General features: G+C 38.9%; 1 protein-coding gene across 1 annotated transcript in view; it reads left to right on the forward strand.

The window, feature by feature from the left end:
• Positions 1-20,735, forward strand: part of LOC131690924 (tryptophan 5-hydroxylase 1) — a 32,465-nt gene that overhangs the window by 7,160 nt on the left and 4,570 nt on the right. Inside the window, exons 2-7 of the mRNA XM_058977009.1 lie at positions 18,805-19,132; positions 19,197-19,362; positions 19,430-19,480; positions 19,639-19,920; positions 19,983-20,109; positions 20,167-20,399. Of these exons, the coding sequence (XP_058832992.1) occupies positions 18,805-19,132; positions 19,197-19,362; positions 19,430-19,480; positions 19,639-19,920; positions 19,983-20,109; positions 20,167-20,399 (1,187 nt within the window). The remainder of the gene's footprint in view (positions 1-18,804; positions 19,133-19,196; positions 19,363-19,429; positions 19,481-19,638; positions 19,921-19,982; positions 20,110-20,166; positions 20,400-20,735) is intronic.

Here is a 20,735-nt window from a genome sequence, read left to right on the forward strand (position 1 = left end):
TTTTTCCGATCTCGACGAACTGAGTCGAATGGGATATGACACTCGGCCCTCCGGGCCGGGATTAGGTTGACGTTTTTCAGAGTGATTGCATAACCTTTCTATATGAGAAAGGCAAAAACGATTCAAAGGTTGTAAAATTTAGAACGGTTATATGTGTCATCCATTCGTATCACGAAGTAAAATTAATTACTACAAAAAGAGACTGGGTGTTATGTGTAGATGTAAACAGTGCCAAGAAATGGTTAATCTGTTCAAAACCCGAACCGACCCGAAACCAAAAATTCTAAATTCGAAAAACCCGACCAGAACCCGAAAGTTTAAAATTTCGAAAACTCGGACCCAACCCAATCCGCGAAATTCACATTTGAAAACCCGGAGCCCGACCCGAACCCGAGAAGTTTAAATTTACAGAACCCGAACCCAACCTTCTCTAGCCGAAAGTCCTAAAAAATAGTTTTTTTTGCCATAATCATGATTTTAAGGTTATACAACATTATTCAAACATCGTATTGTGTTGCATTTGGCGAGATCTATAGCCTTTACTAGGTCACTTGAAAAGTACAAAATCACTGTACTACCCATGATCGCATAGTTGTCCCGTTTTCTATAGGATTTCCTATCTTTATGGGACTGATATGCGATCATGGGCAGTGTAGCACTGTGTAATTAGTCTGCGTTGACGATAAGTTTGACTACTTCAACACTTTTAATTGGACATTTATCAAAAATGTGCACTGTTGTGGTTAGACCGGCAGTTTCGGGTGGGGTAAGATCGACACGCTGTTTAGATGGTTGGGTTCTTTTTTGATTAAATGCGAACGCCTGGGAATTGTTCACGGTATTCTATTACATTATTATTATATCATGTCAATAATTGAAATACGTGGAAACTCTTTTTTTGCATATCTGTATTGCCTTAAGTCGACCAAAAAATTAAAAATCAAATTGGACATGATTCATAGTTTTATTATAAAACGAAAGAAAAAAGGATAATCTAATGTGAGATTCTGAAATGACATTGAAGAACAATTTTCATTGACTGCCGGATTGTTGACTGAATTCTGAAAAATCATAACACGAACCGGATAACTAACTACAAAGTGTATATTACATTTAAGTGAATGAATCCTAATAACATGGGATATATTCTTCTTGCAGAATTGATCTTACTCCTTAGAATGGTTTCATAAGCAATTCTGGAGAAAATAGATGCCATAATACAAACCAATTGTTAAACATTATTAATTCATAACACCACACATTCTAATGCTCGTCCTCTTGTTACGAGATGAAACTCCTGAAAGCATACTCATATACACTTTTATTGTTAGGGGAAACTTTGCCACTGCGACCACTAATCAGGTTATTCAGGCTGCACTTTGCGTAACTAGCGAATCGTTGTTTCCAAACAATTAACAAAATGATGTGTTATTATACCAAAGCCATGAACTGATTTCGTCATCGCACAGTGGAGTAATTAATATATCAAAAGTAAAAAAAATTTAAGTTTTTTTGGTTAATTTAATAGTCGTGTATTGGTGGGTTTTAAAACAAAAAATATTCGAACCAATTCACCCCAAGGTGACATTAACCATACGTCTCCCAACCTTTGAACGGAACGGATCGTTATATTTCACAGTGGTGCTCGGTGTGTAAATTTTAGTGAGTCAAGGTCATCCTTTGTTCGTTCGTTAGCAGCCGTTCTGCTGGTGCCGACAGTAAATCCAGTACATTGTTTTCGCTGGTGCGGAACAATCGACGTTGTTTGCAGATAAGTTTTGCTTTATTTTTTTTTCCTCGTTTGCTTTCTTTCCTTTTCCCTACTTTTACTCTACCTTGTAATCAAATAATAAGACACATTCCCGTTTATATAACGCTCTGCCCTCGTGCTTAAATGGCCGAGGGCGAAATACCATCTGATGCAATCATGGAAGTCCCTGATCCCCCTAATACTCGCATTGCTCCCCGTATAAAGCAGTACCCAGAAGGTTCCTCTGGGCCATGGGTGGTATATTTTCGGACCGGAGAGAAACCGGTTAATATATTAAAACTTTCTCGAGATCTGACTGCTAATTACCCGGCCGTAACTCAGATAACACGTGTTCGGGCAAACAAGATACGTGTTCTAGTGAGTGATCTCGGCCAGGCAAACGCGATTGCTTGCTGTGAGCGCTTTACGCGGGAATTTAAAGCGTACGTGCCTTGTGTGGCCTGTGAAATCGATGGGGTAGTGTCCGAACCGGGCCTGAAATGCGAAGAACTGTTGGAGCACGGGGTTGGCTGCTTTAAGGACCCCTCTCTTGAACAGATTAAGATCTTAGAATGCAAACAATTGTATACCGCAAACACCGAGGGAGGTAAGACTACCTACTCTCTATCAGGCTCGTTTCGGGTGACATTCGCCGGGTCCTCTCTTCCCAACTACATCCTCCTTGACAGGGTTCGCCTACCAGTTCGCCTGTTTGTACCGCGGGTCATGAGCTGCAGCAATTGCAAGCAGTTGGGCCACACAGCCACATATTGTGGAAATAAGAAACGATGCGGCAAATGCGAAGGAGAGCATGAGGATGACTCTTGCGACAAAGAAACTGAAAAGTGTATTTGCTGCGGGGGCCCTTCACATGCTCTTAAATCATGTCCTGCGTACAAGCAGCGCGGGGATAAAATTAAGCGCTCCCTTAAGGAACGCTCAAGGCGTTCTTATGCAGAAATGCTAAAGAATGCTTCGCCATCTGTCCTGTCCGAAAATCCCTATGCTGGTTTGGCTAACGTTGAGCAAGAATCTGACGACCCACGAGAGGGAACATCTTTGGTTAACCCAGGGGAATCCAGGAAGAGGAGAAATCCAGCCTCCCCTACATTGCCTCGTAAGGGTGCCAAGGTGTCGTCCACTCAGAGTGCGCCATCTACAACCAATAAATCCAACGGAAGTGATGCACAAAAGCCGAAGCAATTTGCTCCAGGACTTGGAAATATTAATTCTAACAAGGAGTACCCACCACTTCCAGGGACATCCAAAACCCCAAGTGTCCCCTTTTTTCAAACAGATACTCAGTCCAGTAGCGGACTAATGAAATTTTCTGACATAGTGGACTTAATTTTCACAGCTTTCAATGTTACTGATCCTCTTAAAAGCCTTCTGATACGTTTTCTCCCTATAGTGCAAACATTTTTGAAGCAGTTGACTACTAAATGGCCCCTCCTTGCAGCGATCGTATCCTTCGATGGCTAAGTCATCGAACGAGGTCACCGATTCGATCACTGTTCTACAGTGGAACAGCAGAAGTATCCTCCCGAAAATCGATTCCTTTAAATTTTTACTAAATAGTTTAAAATGTGATGCTTTCGCATTATGTGAAACTTGGTTAACTTCCGATATAAATCTCAACTTCCACGACTTTAATATAATTCGTCTGGATCGAGAAAACCCCTATGGAGGAGTACTTTTGGGGATCAAAAAGTGCTATTCTTTCAACCGAATTAACCTCCCTTCGACACCAGGCATTGAAATTGTCGCTTGTCAAGTTTTAATCAAAGGTAAAGACCTTTGCATTGCTTCCATCTACATTCCTCCTAGAGCCTCGGTAGGGCACCGAACGCTTTGTAATATCACGGAATCCTTACCGGCACCGCGGCTAGTTCTGGGAGACTTTAACTCGCACGGTACGGTATGGGGCTGTCTTCATGATGATAATAGATCAACATTAATCCAAGATCTTTGCGATAATTTCAACATGACCATCTTAAACACGGGAGAAATGACGCGGATTCCTACACCACCAGCACGCGCAAGCGCGTTGGATTTATCGCTTTGCTCGACATCGCTACAGTTAGATTGCATGTGGAAGGTGATCCCTGATCCCCACGGTAGCGATCATTTGCCTATCGTGATTTCAATTGCTAACGGTTCAAGACCATCGGAAACAATCAATGTATCGTATGACCTCACACGGAACATTGATTGGAAGAGTTACGCGACCGCGATATCCGTTAAAATCGAATCCACTCAAGAACTTCCTCCGGAGGAAGAGTACAGGTTTTTGGCTGGCTTGATTCTCGACAGTGCGAATCAAGCTCAGACTAAACCAGTACCCAGCGCGAATACCCATAGACGGTCTCCCACCCTGTGGTGGGATAAAGAGTGCTCAGAGCTGTACGCGGAAAAGTCCACTGCATATAAGGCCTTCCGGGAAGACGGGTTACCCGCTAGCTATCAACAGTACGCGTCGTTAGAAAGGCGAATGAAGAGTCTAATGAAAGCCAAAAAACGCAGTTATTGGCGCCGGTTCGTCGACGGGTTAACGAGAGAAACAGCGATGAGCACTCTTTGGGGTACGGCTCGACGTATGCGTAATCATAATAGTACCAACGAGAACGTGGAATATTCAAACCGTTGGATATTCGCTTTCGCCAAGAAGATCTGTCCGGACTCTGTCCCGGTACAGAAAACGTACCGCGCCGCGTCTTCTCACGATACCGCGAACGAAACACCGTTTTCGATGGTGGAGTTCTCACTTGCTCTCTTATCGTGCAACAATAACGCCCCAGGGTTAGACAGAATCAAATTCAACTTGCTGAAGAATCTGCCTGACACTGCAAAAAGGCGCCTGTTGAATTTATTTAACAAGTTTCTTGAGGGTAACATTGTCCCTTATGAATGGAGGCAAGTGAAGGTCATCGCCATCCAAAAACCAGGAAAACCAGCCTCCGACCACAACTCGTATCGGCCGATTGCAATGCTGTCCTGTATTCGGAAGTTGTTCGAGAAAATGATCATGTTTCGCCTCGACAATTGGGTTGAAGCAAATGGCTTACTGTCAGATACACAATTTGGCTTCCGCAAAGGCAAAGGGACGAACGATTGCCTTGCGTTGCTTTCTACAGAAATCCAAATGGCCTATGCTAACAAAGAGCAGATGGCATCAGTCTTCTTGGATATTAAGGGGGCTTTTGACTCAGTTTCTATCAACACTCTGTCAGAGAAGCTGCACCAGCATGGTCTTTCGCCAATTTTAAATAACTTTTTGCTAAACCTGTTGTCTGAAAAGCACATGCACTTTTCGCATGGCGATTTAACAACATCGCGATTTAGCTACATGGGTCTTCCCCAGGGCTCATGTCTAAGTCCCCTGCTCTACAATTTCTACGTGAATGACATTGACGATTGTCTTGCCAATTCATGCACGCTAAGGCAACTTGCAGACGACGGGGTGGTCTCTGTTACAGGGCCCAAAGCTGCCGACTTGCAAGGACCATTACAAAATACCTTGGACAATTTGTCTGCTTGGGCTCTTCAGCTGGGTATTGAGTTCTCCACGGAGAAAACTGAGTTGGTTGTTTTTTCTAGGAATCGTGAGCCGGCGCAACTCCAGCTTTTAATAATGGGTGCAACGATCAACCAGGTTTTCACATTTAAATATCTCGGGGTCTGGTTCGACTCTAAAGGTACCTGGGGATGTCACATTAGGTATCTGAAACAGAAATGCCAACAAAGGATCAATTTTCTCCGAACAATAACTGGAACATGGTGGGGTGCTCACCCAGGAGACCTGATCAGGTTGTACCAAACAACGATATTGTCGGTGATGGAGTACGGGTGTTTCTGTTTCCGCTCCGCTGCGAACATACACTTCAGCAAACTAGAGAGAATCCAGTATCGTTGCTTGCGCATTGCCTTGGGTTGCATGCACTCAACCCATACGATGAGTCTCGAAGTGCTGGCGGGCGTTCTTCCGCTAAAAAATCGATTTTGGGAACTCTCATATCGATTGCTCATCCGATGCGACATTCTGAACCCGTTGGTAATTGAAAACTTCGAGAGGCTCGTCGAGCTTAATTCTCAAACCCGATTTATGGCCTTGTACTTCGACTACATGGCACAGAGCATTAATCCTTCTGCATATACTCCCAACCGTGTTCGTTTGCTAGATACTTCTGATTCTACTGTATTCTTCGACACATCCATGAAGGAAGAGATTCGTGGAATCCCGGACCATATACGCCCGCAGGTGATCCCCAATATATTTTATAATAAATTCCGAGAAGTCGACTGCGACAAAATGTTTTACACTGACGGATCAAATCTCGATGGGTCCACTGGCTTCGGTATCTTCAACAATACTATCACCGCTTCATTCAAGCTCAATGATCCCGCTTCAGTTTACGTCGCAGAGTTAGCTGCAATTCAGTACACCCTTGGGATCATCGACACTCTGCCCACAGATCACTACTTCATCGTTTCGGACAGCCTCAGCTCTATCGAGGCTCTTCGTGCGGTGAAGCCTAAAAAGCAATTACCGTATTTTCTGGGGAAGATACAGGAGTCCTTGTGTACGTTATCTGAAAAATCTTATAAGATTACCTTTGTTTGGGTCCCCTCTCATTGTTCTATCCCGGGCAATGAAAAGGCCGACTCATTAGCAAAGGTGGGCGCATTAAATGGTGACATATACGAAAGACCAATCTGCTTCAATGAATTTTTTAGTATTTGTCGTCAGAGGACGCTCAACAGTTGGCAAACCTCGTGGAGCAATGGGGAACTTGGACGATGGCTACATTCGATTATCCCAAAGGTATCAACGAAGCCTTGGTTCGGGGGGATGGATGTGGGTCGGGATTTTATTCGTGTAATGTCCCGACTTATGTCCAATCACTACACCATGGATGCGCATTTGCGGCGTATTGGGCTTGCGGAGAGTAGTCTGTGCGCTTGTGACGAGGGCTATCACGACATCGAACACGTTGTCTGGGTGTGCGCCGGGTATTGTGACGCCAGGTCTCAGTTAAAGGAATCCCTTCGGGCCCGAGGTAGACCACCCAATGTACCAGTCCGAGATATGCTGGCAACTCGTGATTTCCCCTATATGTCCCTTATTTATACCTTCATAAAAACGATAAATATCCCAATTTAGCCCCTCTCTTTTATTTCTCGTTTTTAGAGTTTCCTCCTGCCTTGTGGAACCGATCAGCTCCAGAGTGCCTCTATGTAACCGCCGTCGCCCTTACCACTACGCCTGCATAGAAGGAAACTGAAGCGAGAGCGACTCGAGGTCCGATGACTTTTGAAGGATTCCCCGCGGGTCCGAAGAATACCATCCGCCAATCCGGTACTCGACGACTTACTAGACTGAGGCGCAAATTTGATACGCTGATCTCCCTCCCCCCCCCCCCGCCGTTCGAGCGAAAGTTGCAAGTTTTGCTCTTCTTTCCCTGTCTCTCCCCTGTCTTTGATACAACTGCTGCTACACTGATGCGGAAATAAGCCACCCTTTGAATATCTTGACCAAGCATAAGTTTTAGTTAAAAAATTCAAATTAGTGTTCTGTATTCCTAGTTTTAAGATAGCTATAATTTTTACTCTTTATTGAAACTCTTGTCCTCCATCTTGTAAATAGAATTGAATCCCTAGTTTTAAGATTTCTGTGAAATTTCTCATAAATATTTGTTCCCCCTTTTGTGTACTAAACTATATTGTTAGTTTTAAGATATCCGTAAAATATTTCGTAAAATACTATTACTCCCCCTCTTGTATATCAAAGTGAATCCCTTGTTTTAAATTTTTTTCATAAAAAAATCTTTTGGCCCTCTTTTGTATATTGAATCTTATTTCTAGTCTTAAGATAGCTGTAAACTTTCTTTTCCTTTGTAAAAAAAAAAATATTTCAACATTGTAACCTCCTAGTTTTAAGATATCCAAAATGTAAAAACAAAAGCATTTGGCACCGCCAAGCTAACGCATTTGTGCCTATCAAATAAACGAAATGATTAAAAAAAAAAAAAAGGTGACATTAATATTTTAAGATAGAATAAAAATTATATGGATGGCTCTGAAATGGAATCTGTACGAATCAATCCATCTAAAAGATATATGCTACTTATCGTTTTGTTTGCTAGATAGATTAGCTTCAACAAAAGAATGATGTTGTGGTAATTTAATTTCTTTGCGGATTTTGAGTGCCTCAGATGGACTTTTTGGCAGAATCATTTCCAGAAACCGATTAATGACGTTAGCTCATTTGAGCAGCGAAAGTTAGTTCATTAATAGAATGTTTAGTTTTGCGATGCTTGCTGCATTCACTGAAATTTTTTAATAATTCTGAGAAGGTCGGTCAATTTTCTAGACTACTGATTTATTCCAAGAAGGTGATCGAGTCGAACTATTCAGCAAATGTTATTGCATGCTAAGGAAACACTCCTTCCTATAACTGACTACTTCTCCTTACTTATTGAAATGATTTTCCAATGTCAAGGCTCTTTTTCAATAATGCTGCCTGGACAATACAGAATAGCCTTAATTGTTGCATCTGTTTTTTTCAAATTTGATCCCAACAGACCCTCCAGAACATACCTGATCAAATCACAAATCTGCTTTTTTGTAACCATGGTACCAGTTTCACCATATTACTGGAAAATAGTCAATTTGACTAAAATATCCTAATATTTGCAAAGCGGACTGAAATGTTGAATCGGAAACATTCGGTAGGTTTTTCTTCACTATCATGACAAGAAACATCTCTTCTTTCATATTTCCATATTTCATTCAACCGGAGATCAGCTTTTCAATATTAAGTGAAATCGAAAATTCATACTCATTCAATACGTATGTTCCTACGACGCTCGGTAAATATAAAGATAACACGGTGCTACAGCGATTTTGTGCATTTCAGTGACCTAGTATAGGTTGTAGATCTCATCAAATGATGATGATAATTACACCCGGATTTTTTTACGCGGTTCTTTTGCGCGATTTTTACGAGGTTTTTTTACGCGGATTGTCCAATTAATGTTGGAAAATGTGTCCCTTATTTATCCTTTCGTCCTATTTTACCAGATTAACTTTTTTTCAGTCAAAAGTACTGCACCAAATTTTCTAAGTTTATTTTGAAGCCTATTTTTCCATGTTTCTCAAAATTTGGAAGCTTCGATGCGTTTTGTTTGTTTGTTATGGCAGTTTAAGGTTGCACAGAGAATGCGCAAAATTCGCAAGCGAAAAAAGCAGTTTTTTTCCACACCGTATGTCAGATCTTCATAAAAATCAATCAGCGTATGTAGAATGTTGTTACAGTACTGTTGATTGATTTTTATGAAGATCTGACATACGGTGTGGAAAAAAACTGCTTTTTCGTTTGCGAATTTTGCGCATTCTCTGTGCAACCTTAAGTGAAAAAAAAGTTGTTCCTGCATTTATACAATCACTAAGAAAAAATATAATTTTTCCCAAAAAATGCATTATTCAAGTAAATATAATAATCAACACTACATTTATCAGTCAATCGAATTCCCATCATTTTTGAGTACAAGTTCCATTCGCTTCGGCATTTAATCATTACGATTTTCTATATTTCTTGCTCTAAGTTTGTTTTAGAACACATCGGAGGTCATTCAAATATCGCATTCTCCAGATTGTATCCCGACTGAAAATGTTTCGAGTATGATGGTTCGTGATGTATATGACAACGCGAAGCAGTATTCGTCAATTGTAATGTTCAAGAAAGCAATCAAATCATTCTAAAACAAACTTAGAGCAAGAAATATAGAAAATCGTAATGATTAAATGCCGAAGCAAATGAAACTTGTACTCAAAAATGATGGGAATTCGATTCATTACTACATGAAGTGTTAATTATTATTGGATAGTTACTTAAATAAAGGATTTTTTGAAAAAAAAAAAAAACTATTTTGTCTTAGTGAAATGCAGGAACAAATTTTTTCGCTTAAACTGCCATAACAAACGAACAAAACGCACCAAAGCTTCCTAATTTGGAGAAACTTCGTAAATTAGACTTCAAAATAAACTTAGAGAATTTGGTGCAGTACGTTTGACTGAAAAAAGTTAATCTGAGAAAATAGGGTGAACGGATAAATAAAGGACACATTTTCCCTTAAACTCTCATGACAATCGAACAAGATGTACCAGGGTTTCCAAACTTCGAGAAAAATAGTTTATTAAGCTTTAAAATAAACGCTGACAATCTGGAGCTGTTTGTGTGAATAGAAAAAAAGTTATCCACAAAATAGTAGGATGAACGTATAAATGTGGGACACAACTTTTTTACATTTCTTATAAAAGAATTCGCTCAAACTTTCGAGATTTTTTCCGAGGCCCGTAGGGCCGAGTCTTATATACCAATCGACTCAGCTCGACGATTTGGGACAATGTCTGTGTGTGTCTGTCTGTGTGTGTATGTAACGGACAAATTCTCATTCGTGTTTCTCAGCAATGGCTGAACCGATCTTATCCAAACCAATTTTAAATGAAAGAACTAAAAAATAGTATGAACGCTATTTATTTGTTTTTGATTCTGATGTTTAGTTTCCAAGATATGAATGTTTGAATGCGTAAAAATGGCGTTTTTTGCAGTTTGTTTGAATTATCTGCCGAAATTGACAATATAGATTAACAATTTATATGTTTTTAGACAGCTTTAACGAATACCTTTCGAACAAGCTATAGATTGTTGAAATCGGACTATTATCAAAAGAGATATTTAACATTAAATGCGGACGAAAGATTTTTATCATTTCCCATTGCCAGAAATATGACCAAAAACATGTAATCTATTATTAACGCCAAAACGGCTTATTTTAGGTCAATAGTATCTTCGGAGAATTTAATGGAGGAAATATGCCCTTTCTTTTGGTATTAAGTTTTTTTTGTTGATTAATCCCCCTATGAGTGAGATATTTTTACAAATTTTCTTGGAAGTGATTATATCTAAATGATGTCTTCAGCAAATTTGTAGCTCTTACTTTTGCGAATAACTCTACTGAAGACTTTAAATATCTATTTTGCATACTTTAAAAGTTATGGCTTGTTGTTTGTGGATTACTCTTTGTCGCCTATTTATTGTTCAATATAGTAATAATCCTTTGAAATAAGCCAAACATTATTTCGACAAATCGAATTTTGTATTTCATTTTTCTATCTACAACCGCTAGAAATAATCACCGAACACTTCCAAGTTGTCTGGAAGGAACTTGATAACTTATCAGTGCAAAAATGTTCATTTGTGCGAACCTTCTGACTGCAATTTTTCTAACTAATGACCATCGGATCGATCTGAAACATATCGGAAAATGAAAAGCAAAATAAATAACTCCAAGCAACGGCGTAGCCCAGAGAAGGTTTTGGGGTTTAACACCATACAACGAACCCTCCCGCCGCACACCCAAAAAAAATATTGGATTGAAGTTGAAAATTTATTGATGCAGACTGATTTAATTCAATATTACAATAACAATTATCTGATCCGTAGATTAATAACCTGTTGTTGTAAACAGCATGAGGACTTTTGATAAATTGTCGGAATGGGGTCCTGATATGTAACTGATCTATTGGTCTTGATTTCACAGTTGTCTAATAGCATCAATATCAAATTCCTGCCTGAAAACATTCCAATAGAAAATTACAGAGTTCTGTAATCAATCATAGTCCTCAGATTTATTTTCAAATTGATCTCTTTTTTGTAGAGATGTACTGTAATAAGGGTCTTTATTTAATAGGAAGAGAAGTTAAAATTGATTTAATGTCTATGAAACATAGAACAGCTCACCAAGAAAAATGCATAACTTTCAACATTTGCTAAAAATGTTTTTGCCTTTCTCATTCACTCGAAAATTCGTCAATCTAATCCCGACCCGGAGAGCCGAGTGTCATATGCCTATCGACTGAGTTCGTCGAGATCGGAAAATGTCTGTGTGTGTATGTGGAAAAAAATGTAACCTCTGTTTCTCAGAGATGGCTGGACCGATTTGCACAAAGTTAGTCTCAAATGAAAAGTACAACCTTCCCATCGGCTGCTATTGAATTTTTTATTGATTGGATTTCCGGTTGCGGAGTTACGAGTTGAAGAGTGACACAGCAAATTCCCATATAAACTGAAATGAAAAATTTTCAAAATCAAATTTGTATTTTTGATGCCAAATGACTTTAAAATGCATGAAACACTGAGATGTTTGACAAAAATTGACTTCTTTGGATTTTGCACATTTTTGCCTTTCTCATATAGAAAGGTTATGCAATCACTCTAAAAATCGACAATCATACCGGCCCGGAGGGAGTATGCAGTGAGGGGTTGCTACTTTAAAATTAAAATTGGTTAAAAATTTCTTAACAAGTTGAAAATTTTCGGCAGGACCTGGACCTCCCGGATCTTTGTCAATGATCCGCCGCTGGTTTCAAGCGATGTTTCAGTATCACATAGTATCTCAAGATCGTGGCTGTCGATCCATTGTATGTATGTGCAAATCGTACTGAACATGTAATATTCATTTCCACCATTGCATTGAACATAACCAGCCATGGAATCGTAGTCTGGACAAATGAGACAAGCACAATTGCACTACTAGGTGGATTAAGACAGGTTTTTTTGGGAATGCGTCGAGCTGAGACGAAAACGTAATATGATTAATAACGAGGATAACACTTTCCGAATGTAGAGAGAAATTTATGAAAAATGACGATTTCCATTCGATTCTAGCAGGTTCTGATCGATTTTGATGAACATTTTTTTGTTGTATGACCAATTATATGTATAGGTCAAATGTTTAGAAAGAGTAATTTAAGGTCAAGATAGCATCATTTTGAAACCGCCAATTTCGGAGGTATAGTATCTTCGATGAGTTTTACAAACGTTAAACAGCTCATCATTTGATAAAATAATTTTGACGGTATATCGTCCAAGAAGTATTTATGGTGAATTTTCTCAGGTTAATATTCATGACTACAATAAAGTCTCAACAAATTCACTAGACACGAACTCTGTTACTATTTTCTGAAAATTTATTCTGCATAATTTTAAAACTTCAAAAATGACGTTTTCGGAATTATGCCGTTTGGACATTCGATTTTCACCGGACCCCCACCAAACCGAATTTCTGGCTACGCCGCTGATTTCAAGTAAGTAGAAACAAAGTCTTTCTACACTCGTTCACAAGAAACTTCTTCGAATGCTGAATATCTATTATAATACATTGAAGCCCCGATTTTATCAGCCAAATATGAACATATGTTTGATGGGCTCTAGCAGACGAACAAGACTGAATTCGAGTAAATCCTTTCTTGAGCATGTTTTCCTTATCATGAAGATGGAAATATGCGAAATAGTTATCAGACTACATGAAGCGACGGGAAGAATATTTTAACAGCTTCAGTTTATTATAAAGAAAAAAAAATTGCCCGCTTTAGTCAATGTCCCCATTTTGTCAGCCTAAAATACGCCATGAGACTTATAAAAATGGGTCTTTATTGTATATATTATTCACTGTGTTTCACATTAATAGGTACATTTCATTTTTGGAGATTTTTTATTGCATCGAACTACAACAATTTTTAGGTAGTTTTCAAGGGGTTATTTTATAGACTTCTTCCAAAATTTGGCGAACCTATTCTAATTCGTATACCAATTAATTGGTATACTTAAGGGTTTATATGTTGCAGATAGAGAAAATACTGAAATTTGCAGCTTTTTTCCTACACAATATTACGAAAGTTTATTAAACAGTTTTTCCTAACAAGTTTGTGAAAATTATAAACTATTTGAAATTTTTTAATAGTTTTATTTTTTATTTAACCGTGATTTTTTAATAAATAGTGACCATCGCTTCACAACGTAGTCTATTTTTCATGGCTTGCGGTGAGCACGATCTCTCGAATTGCTGAACTGAAAATTATGGAATAGAAATTAATTTAAATTCGTTACAGATTTAACTCGCCGCGCAGATAGCTCTGATTTAGAACCGCTGGTGCCCTAAGACGATTTCGCTAGATTTTCAGAGCACTGTGCACCCAGTGCATTAACGCAAGTGACGGAAGGTTATCGAAAAGTTTCGTGAAAATGAAAATTCCAGTAATGATGATGATTTTTCCAAACGGTTCATTTTCGAGAGGTTTTTATTTGTTCTTTGGCATTAGAATTAGCGATAATCATTTAAATCAAGGATACTACTGGGAAGTCACCTTTAGAAAAAGTCGATGTCGAAGTAAAATTTGAACTATGCACGCACGCACTTCAGAGATTATTTCAACGCTTTTTTGTGAAAAGGGCGATACTTACAAATGTAAACATAAGGCTTTTTTCATACATTTTACGATATTGCTTTCTTAAATTACAGCAAAAAATACAACGGGTGAAACTGTATTTTTGTTTGTTTATTTAAAGTTTCGCCCTTCACGCTCCATGCAAACAAACAGGGCGATACTTTTTTTTTGTAGCAGTTTCGTATTTTTTTAGGATTATCAAGCTGATACCAGCTGTAAATAGTAACAATGATCGCTATTGAAAAACCCGGACGAAATCGGTGGTGTAAAACTGTAGTTATTGTAAAAAACGTAAGGGCGATACTTCAATGCTGATAGGTGGGACCGAAAAAGTAAACAATCGCCAAACGGGCGATACTATCATTTTGTCAATTTCAATAGCAAAAACAAATTTTAATTTAAGAATTTCAAATATTTTATGAAGTTTTGGGTTTCGATCACTGAATAATGCAACCTAGGATGTAAAAAACACAATAGTTCTTAAATAGGAAATACAACCAAGTCTGGAAATATTCACTGTTGATTTTCTTTGAATGGTATCACTGCTAGTATCGCCCTTTTCAAGAAAAAGCGTTGATTTCTTAGTTCTCAGTCGCGTTGGAAATTTGAGTAAATTATAAACTTCAAATCGATTTAAAAAAAATCGATTTTTTTGGCTCAGTACAATATATAACCCCTTTAGGAAAATTCTTCAGTTTTCCCACCACAATTTAGATATTTTATTAACAGAGCATTAGGAATAATTCGTTTGTATGTCTATTTTATGGGCAATTTTTTCGCTTTCCTATTGATTTGGTTTGATATTTCTAACACTGATGTTGTCCTATGCTGATTTGAGCGATTCTCTGAGTCCTGCCACTATCCCATGTAGTATGTGTTATCAAAAACATCGCGAAGCATCAAGTTCTAAATGTTCTCAAACGATATAATATCCGAAGAGAGTGATAAGAGTTATAAGAAATGTCTCATCACACTGTTAGGTGGATTAAAAGCGTTTTTCACTTAAATTCACATAACAAACGAACAAAACGCACTAGGGCTTCGAAATTTCGAGAAACATCGTTGATTAAGTTTTAAAACAAACGCTGAAAATTTGGTGCAGTTTGCTCGAACGAAATAAAAGTTATACTGAAAAAACAGGGTGAGCGTATAAATGTGGGACACACTGTGTATGAGAAAGGCAAAGGCAAAATTTGCCAAAATTCAAAAAAGTCAATCTTTGTCAATTTGTTTTCGAGATTTCATCAAATTTCGACGTTTCATGCATTTTAAAGACATTTGGCATCAAAAATATAAATTCGATTTTTGAATTTTCCTATTCAGTTCCTACTTCTATGAACTCAGGAACCGTCGTAGGTGCACACCAAAAAAATATGAATTTTATCGTTGACGTATTTGCGAGCATGACAGAATTTAACAAACCGTAATTCACGAAATGGCGAAATATAGCCGTGCTCCGTTTAATTTTACATGAAATATGTACATTACATGCACAATGAAAATTACAAAATTACACTTACTTCAGAACAAACGCTATATATGGAGTAAAATTACATGATTTAAGAAATTCAACGTCATGTAAAATTAAAATAAAACTTAAAAGTAAGTCATTTTTGATGCTCGTATATGTCAGGGCCAGGAACCGTAAATTTACACGATTTTTTCTAGGTAATCGATACGATGTATGGCCAAAGCGATTTTGGGGTGTCATTGGTGATCTAGACCGTTATAGTGGTATCAGTTTATATGTGTTGTCGCGTTCTATAAGCTATAATTGCAAGCATCACTCCTAAGACCCAACGAAATCTTAAGCCTCTTTTTTGTCGTTTTATCAGTGAGAGAATCGAAGCCCCGAAAACATTCGATCATTTGTATTTCAAATGACAAGTTCATTGAAACTAGGGAACAGTAACTAGCCGGGCCTCTGAGATCCCTTGCCTTTTTGAGGTTAAAAGCCGTAACTCCGGAAACGGATTCAGATCGAGATAAAATTCAATAGCAGCCAAACATTTTTTCTACGTAACATAAAATCTAGTCTATTCATACATTTTGGAGATATTTGGCATCGAAAGTACGAATTCGATCTCATGTGGTCCCTTTAAGAAAAAAAAATTGTTCCGGCTTATGTAGGAATTTCATGTGACTGGAAGGTTCGATCTATATCTGTGGAACCATATAACCGATCCGTACGAAATTTTATAGACATCTATGGCGGTTATATACACACCAACAAATCTGAATTTTATCGTTGACGTAATTGCAAACATGACACAATTCAACAAACCGCAATTTACGAAATGACAGAACATTACCGTGTTCCATTTAATTTTACATGAAACATATACTTTACATGCGCAATGACTTAAAATAACACTTCCTACCATTCAGAACAAACGCTGTATGTGGAGTAAAATTACATGATTTACGAAATTAAACGTCATGTAAAATTAAAATCAACCGTAAAACTAAGTCATTTTTGATGCTCGTATATGTCATGGTCAGGAGACGTAAATTTACACTATTTTTTTCTAGGTGTGTAGCCTTCATTTGGGACTAAGTTTGTGAAGATCGTTCCAACCATCCCTGATAAACTGATGTGAGTTTGTTCATTTTTATAGGTGCCGATTCTTCCGGGGCACTTCTGGAACCATCTGTGATGGTCAATGCGGTCGACGAGACTTTGGATGGCCGTCAGTGAGCTAGAACTGCTAATGCAAGTTGTTTGACACATAGATATATTCATTTTAGCGAAATTTTTATCTTTTTACCTTCATCGAGGTATCATTTTGAATCGAAATTTTCTATGTGACCGCATGCCACAACCCGCAACACCGAAACCGTAAGTCGGATCAGAATTAAATTTAATAGCAGTTTACGGGGTAGTAAATGCTTTCATTTAAGTTTGGTCAAACGGTCTAGCCATCTCCGAGAAACCAATGTAATTGTTATTCTAAGTTTGGATACTTCCGTCTGGGCCGCCGGATCTTGTGGCCAAAGAGACTTTGAATGACTGTTAGTGACCTAGAACTATAAATCCAAGCAGTTGCGGTCGCATTTTTGGAAAAAATCACCTTTATACATTCTTTGCAGTATCCGTTGAAATCGGGATTTCAAGCTTGAGCTTGAGCTTAAGCTTGTGCGACAACCCCTGGCCAGAGTTAAAAATTTTCAAATTCATTGAATGAAAATTGATCATATTCAGCCGCATTCATTTTCAATATTCAGTGACGCAGCTGAAAACGTCAAACGAACAAACCGCCCATTCATCCATGCGGATTTTCATTCGGCTCCGATTATTACACGAAGCGACCGTGCAGCAACGAATCAAACGCATCAAAGTAGGCCCTGGCACAATTGGGATTTTCGATTGATTGACACCGGTGTAGTGGATTGCACTGGTTTTGCACTTTCTAGCAGAAGTGTCAATGGAACATACCCAGTTTTCTGCACTTCTGCTAGAAAGTGCAAAAACGGTGCAGTTTCAGTGCACTCCACTACACCGGTGTCAATCAATCGAAAACCCCAAATGTAAGCGATGATGATTGTCGTTTCGTATGCTTTATCGGCATTTAGAAACATTTTCCTGATAATTAGTGTAATGAATATATTGTACGATATTCAAATGAATGAATAAGATGAATAGTTGAATGAATATTTTTTTCTATTCACCGCGAGTCGCAACAGGTTCATTTTCAGCCGTCAAAAAAGATCCTAGATTCTTTTTAACTCTGCCCCTGGCTGCTACTCCGTTATCGATCGGGAAGTACCTGAAGTTGCACAGGGAATCAGTAGATAATTATGCTTGGGATTAGCGAAACATCTTTCAATGTGCAACTCCTGGTAATCCTAAAGTGTTTCTGATCAATACCGGTGCCGGCCAGGCCCGAACGTAGATCGCGGAAGGAAAGGGAAGGAATTGTTAGTGCGATACTTGCTTTTGCTAGAGACCGTATATACTACTGAGCACTCCACAAGTATCACGGAAGGAGGATATTTTTTTTATTAGTAAAGTATAGAAGTTGGATATACTTCTTCTTTACCGACGCCAGAGAGGTGATTCCACTACCTGGACTAGATATCGATCCACCAATTTCATGAACCGGGGACCAATGGCTTTACTTCCCTTCCGAAGGAAGACGTGAGCACAGATTTTTTTACCTCAGAAAAATTTCAACGACCTCGGCTAGAATTGAACCCAGGCCAACTGGAATGAGTGGCGGTCACGCTTACCACTCAACCACCGGCGCCGTCAATCCGTTCAAATCGGGATTTTCAAGCACCCAAATTTGAGTTGTTATGCATGAGCGTGTGCACTCGAGTTTATGGCCCTTTCATTTTGATATATTCTGAAATACAGGTTTCAACTGAAATTGAAGTAAATGCGAGTCTTATTAAGTCGCAAGTAAAATATCTTGTGAAATTTATATGTGCAATAACTAAAACAATGTTTCAAAGATGAGCGCGAAAAAGTGAATATCAAAATAAAATTGGTCTCGTAGATTCGAATTACTTTGCGATTACTTTATGATTAATTAATTACATTGTATCTATGGTTGATTATACGAATTTTTTTTAAGAATAAAGACAGTTATTCTAATTCTTATTGATTACCTATGTAATCAAGGGATTACCGAATTACTTCGAAAAATCAATGTAATTCTTGATTACTCCTCTGTGCATCGTGAAAACCATGTTGAACATGTACACACACAATCGAATGTTAAGAGAGAGTCATATTTCAATTCCCACCATTCATTCCATTACAGCAAGGCAAATCCGTAGACTGCAGCAACGGAAACGACCAGAGATGTGATAAAACATCCATAATTTTTACCCTAAAGAACCAAGTCGGTGGGCTGGCTCGTGCCCTGCAAGTCTTCCAGGAGTTGGGAATCAACGTTTTACACGTGGAGCTGAACAAAACCGGAGATCTGTGTGAGCAAGCCGATGTCCTCGTCGATATCGAATGCGATTCTAACAAACTGGATCAGGTGCTTCGTATGCTAAAACGTGAAGTACAATCGGTAAATTATGCCGCACCAGTAGCAAGTGACGGTCCCCCACCTACTCCACTGTCCGCTTGCGGTAGTTTTGGTAAGTCGAATGAAAGTCATCGTTTGATTAGAATATATCATCATCAGATAGTTTCACCTTTCAGATTTTGGTGAAATGCATTGGTTCCCGCGGAAAATATCCGACCTCGATCGAGCCCAGAATGTGCTCATGTATGGCAGTGCATTGGACGCAGATCATCCCGGGTTCAAGGATCCAGTTTACCGCAAGCGCAGGGAGCAGTTTGCTGCCATTGCCAACTCCTACAAGCAGTAAGCGACATTTGCTCAAAATCAGACAGGATATCCAATTAAACTATATTCTGCTTCCATTTTGCAGCGGAAACCCAATCCCGAGGGTACAGTATACGGCGGAAGAGATCAGGACATGGTAAATTGAGTTTAATTCTTGCTCCTTGTAAGATGTTGCCTGGCACAAATATCGGTGAAGACTGGTAATTGCATTGAATGGAGCCAATTTATCCTTTTCTAATAGAAATATTCAAAACAGTTTAATTGAATTTAATAGTTCCGTTTTATCATTTTCAGGGGAACCGTCTTTCGTGAGCTGCACAAACTTTACATCAAGCATGCAGTGCCCGAGTATATGGAAAATTGGCCCGAACTGGTAAAGTACTGCGGCTACCGGGAGGACAATCTACCCCAGCTGCAGGATATCAATGTGTTTCTCAAGCGAAAAACTGGTTTTCAAATTCGACCGGTCGCCGGATACTTGTCGCCGCGAGATTTTCTCTCCGGTTTGGCATTTCGAGTGTTCCACTGCACCCAATACATTCGGCATGCTTCTGATCCATTCTACACACCGGAACCGTAAATTAAAATTTCAAATTATAATTCCATAGTGATTACAATTTGAAATTTTGTATTTCCAGCGATTGCTGTCACGAACTCCTAGGCCACATGCCACTACTGGCTAACCCAAGCTTCGCACAGTTCTCCCAGGAACTAGGTTTGGCCTCTCTGGGTGCTACCGAAGATGATATCAATAATTTGGCCACGGTACGGTAGGGTTTCAAAACCAGGCAAGGACCAACTCATCTGCATCGTTTTTTTCAGTTATACTTTTTCACCGTCGAGTTCGGTCTTTGCCGGCAGGCGGATGGAAGCTTCAAGGTGTTTGGAGCGGGTCTGCTCTCGTCGGTGGCCGAGCTCAACCATGCCATTACAACTTCGGAAAAGATTAAACGGTTCGATCCGGAAGTTACCTGCAAGGAGGAGTGTATTATAACAGCGTACCAAAATGCGTACTACTACACGGATTCGTTTGAGGAGGCGAAAGAAAAGATGAGGTGAGTAGGTTGGGTGAGGAAGTGCTAGGGTGATAGAGAGAGAGTGAGTTATTCTGAGAATAAATTCAGGTTGACAGCAATATTAATCCTATACAGCCCATATTGTTATTTATTTGTGATGAGTGAATCGAAAAACATGAAAGTAAATTTTTCAACTGAACGTCCAAACTAGAAGTCTGTCAAAAATATCAAGAAAATATTATTTTCTCAAACACATTCGTAAAGTTTTTTACATTTTTTAAAAAAATATATAGAGTTCGCTAAAATTTTCAAAATTTTTTCCTGGTTCCGGAGGGCCGAGCATTACATACCAATCAACTCAGCTCGACGATTTGG

This window comes from Topomyia yanbarensis, chromosome 3 (assembly GCF_030247195.1).
Source record: "Topomyia yanbarensis strain Yona2022 chromosome 3, ASM3024719v1, whole genome shotgun sequence".
NCBI classification, from domain to species: Eukaryota; Metazoa; Arthropoda; class Insecta; order Diptera; family Culicidae; genus Topomyia; species Topomyia yanbarensis.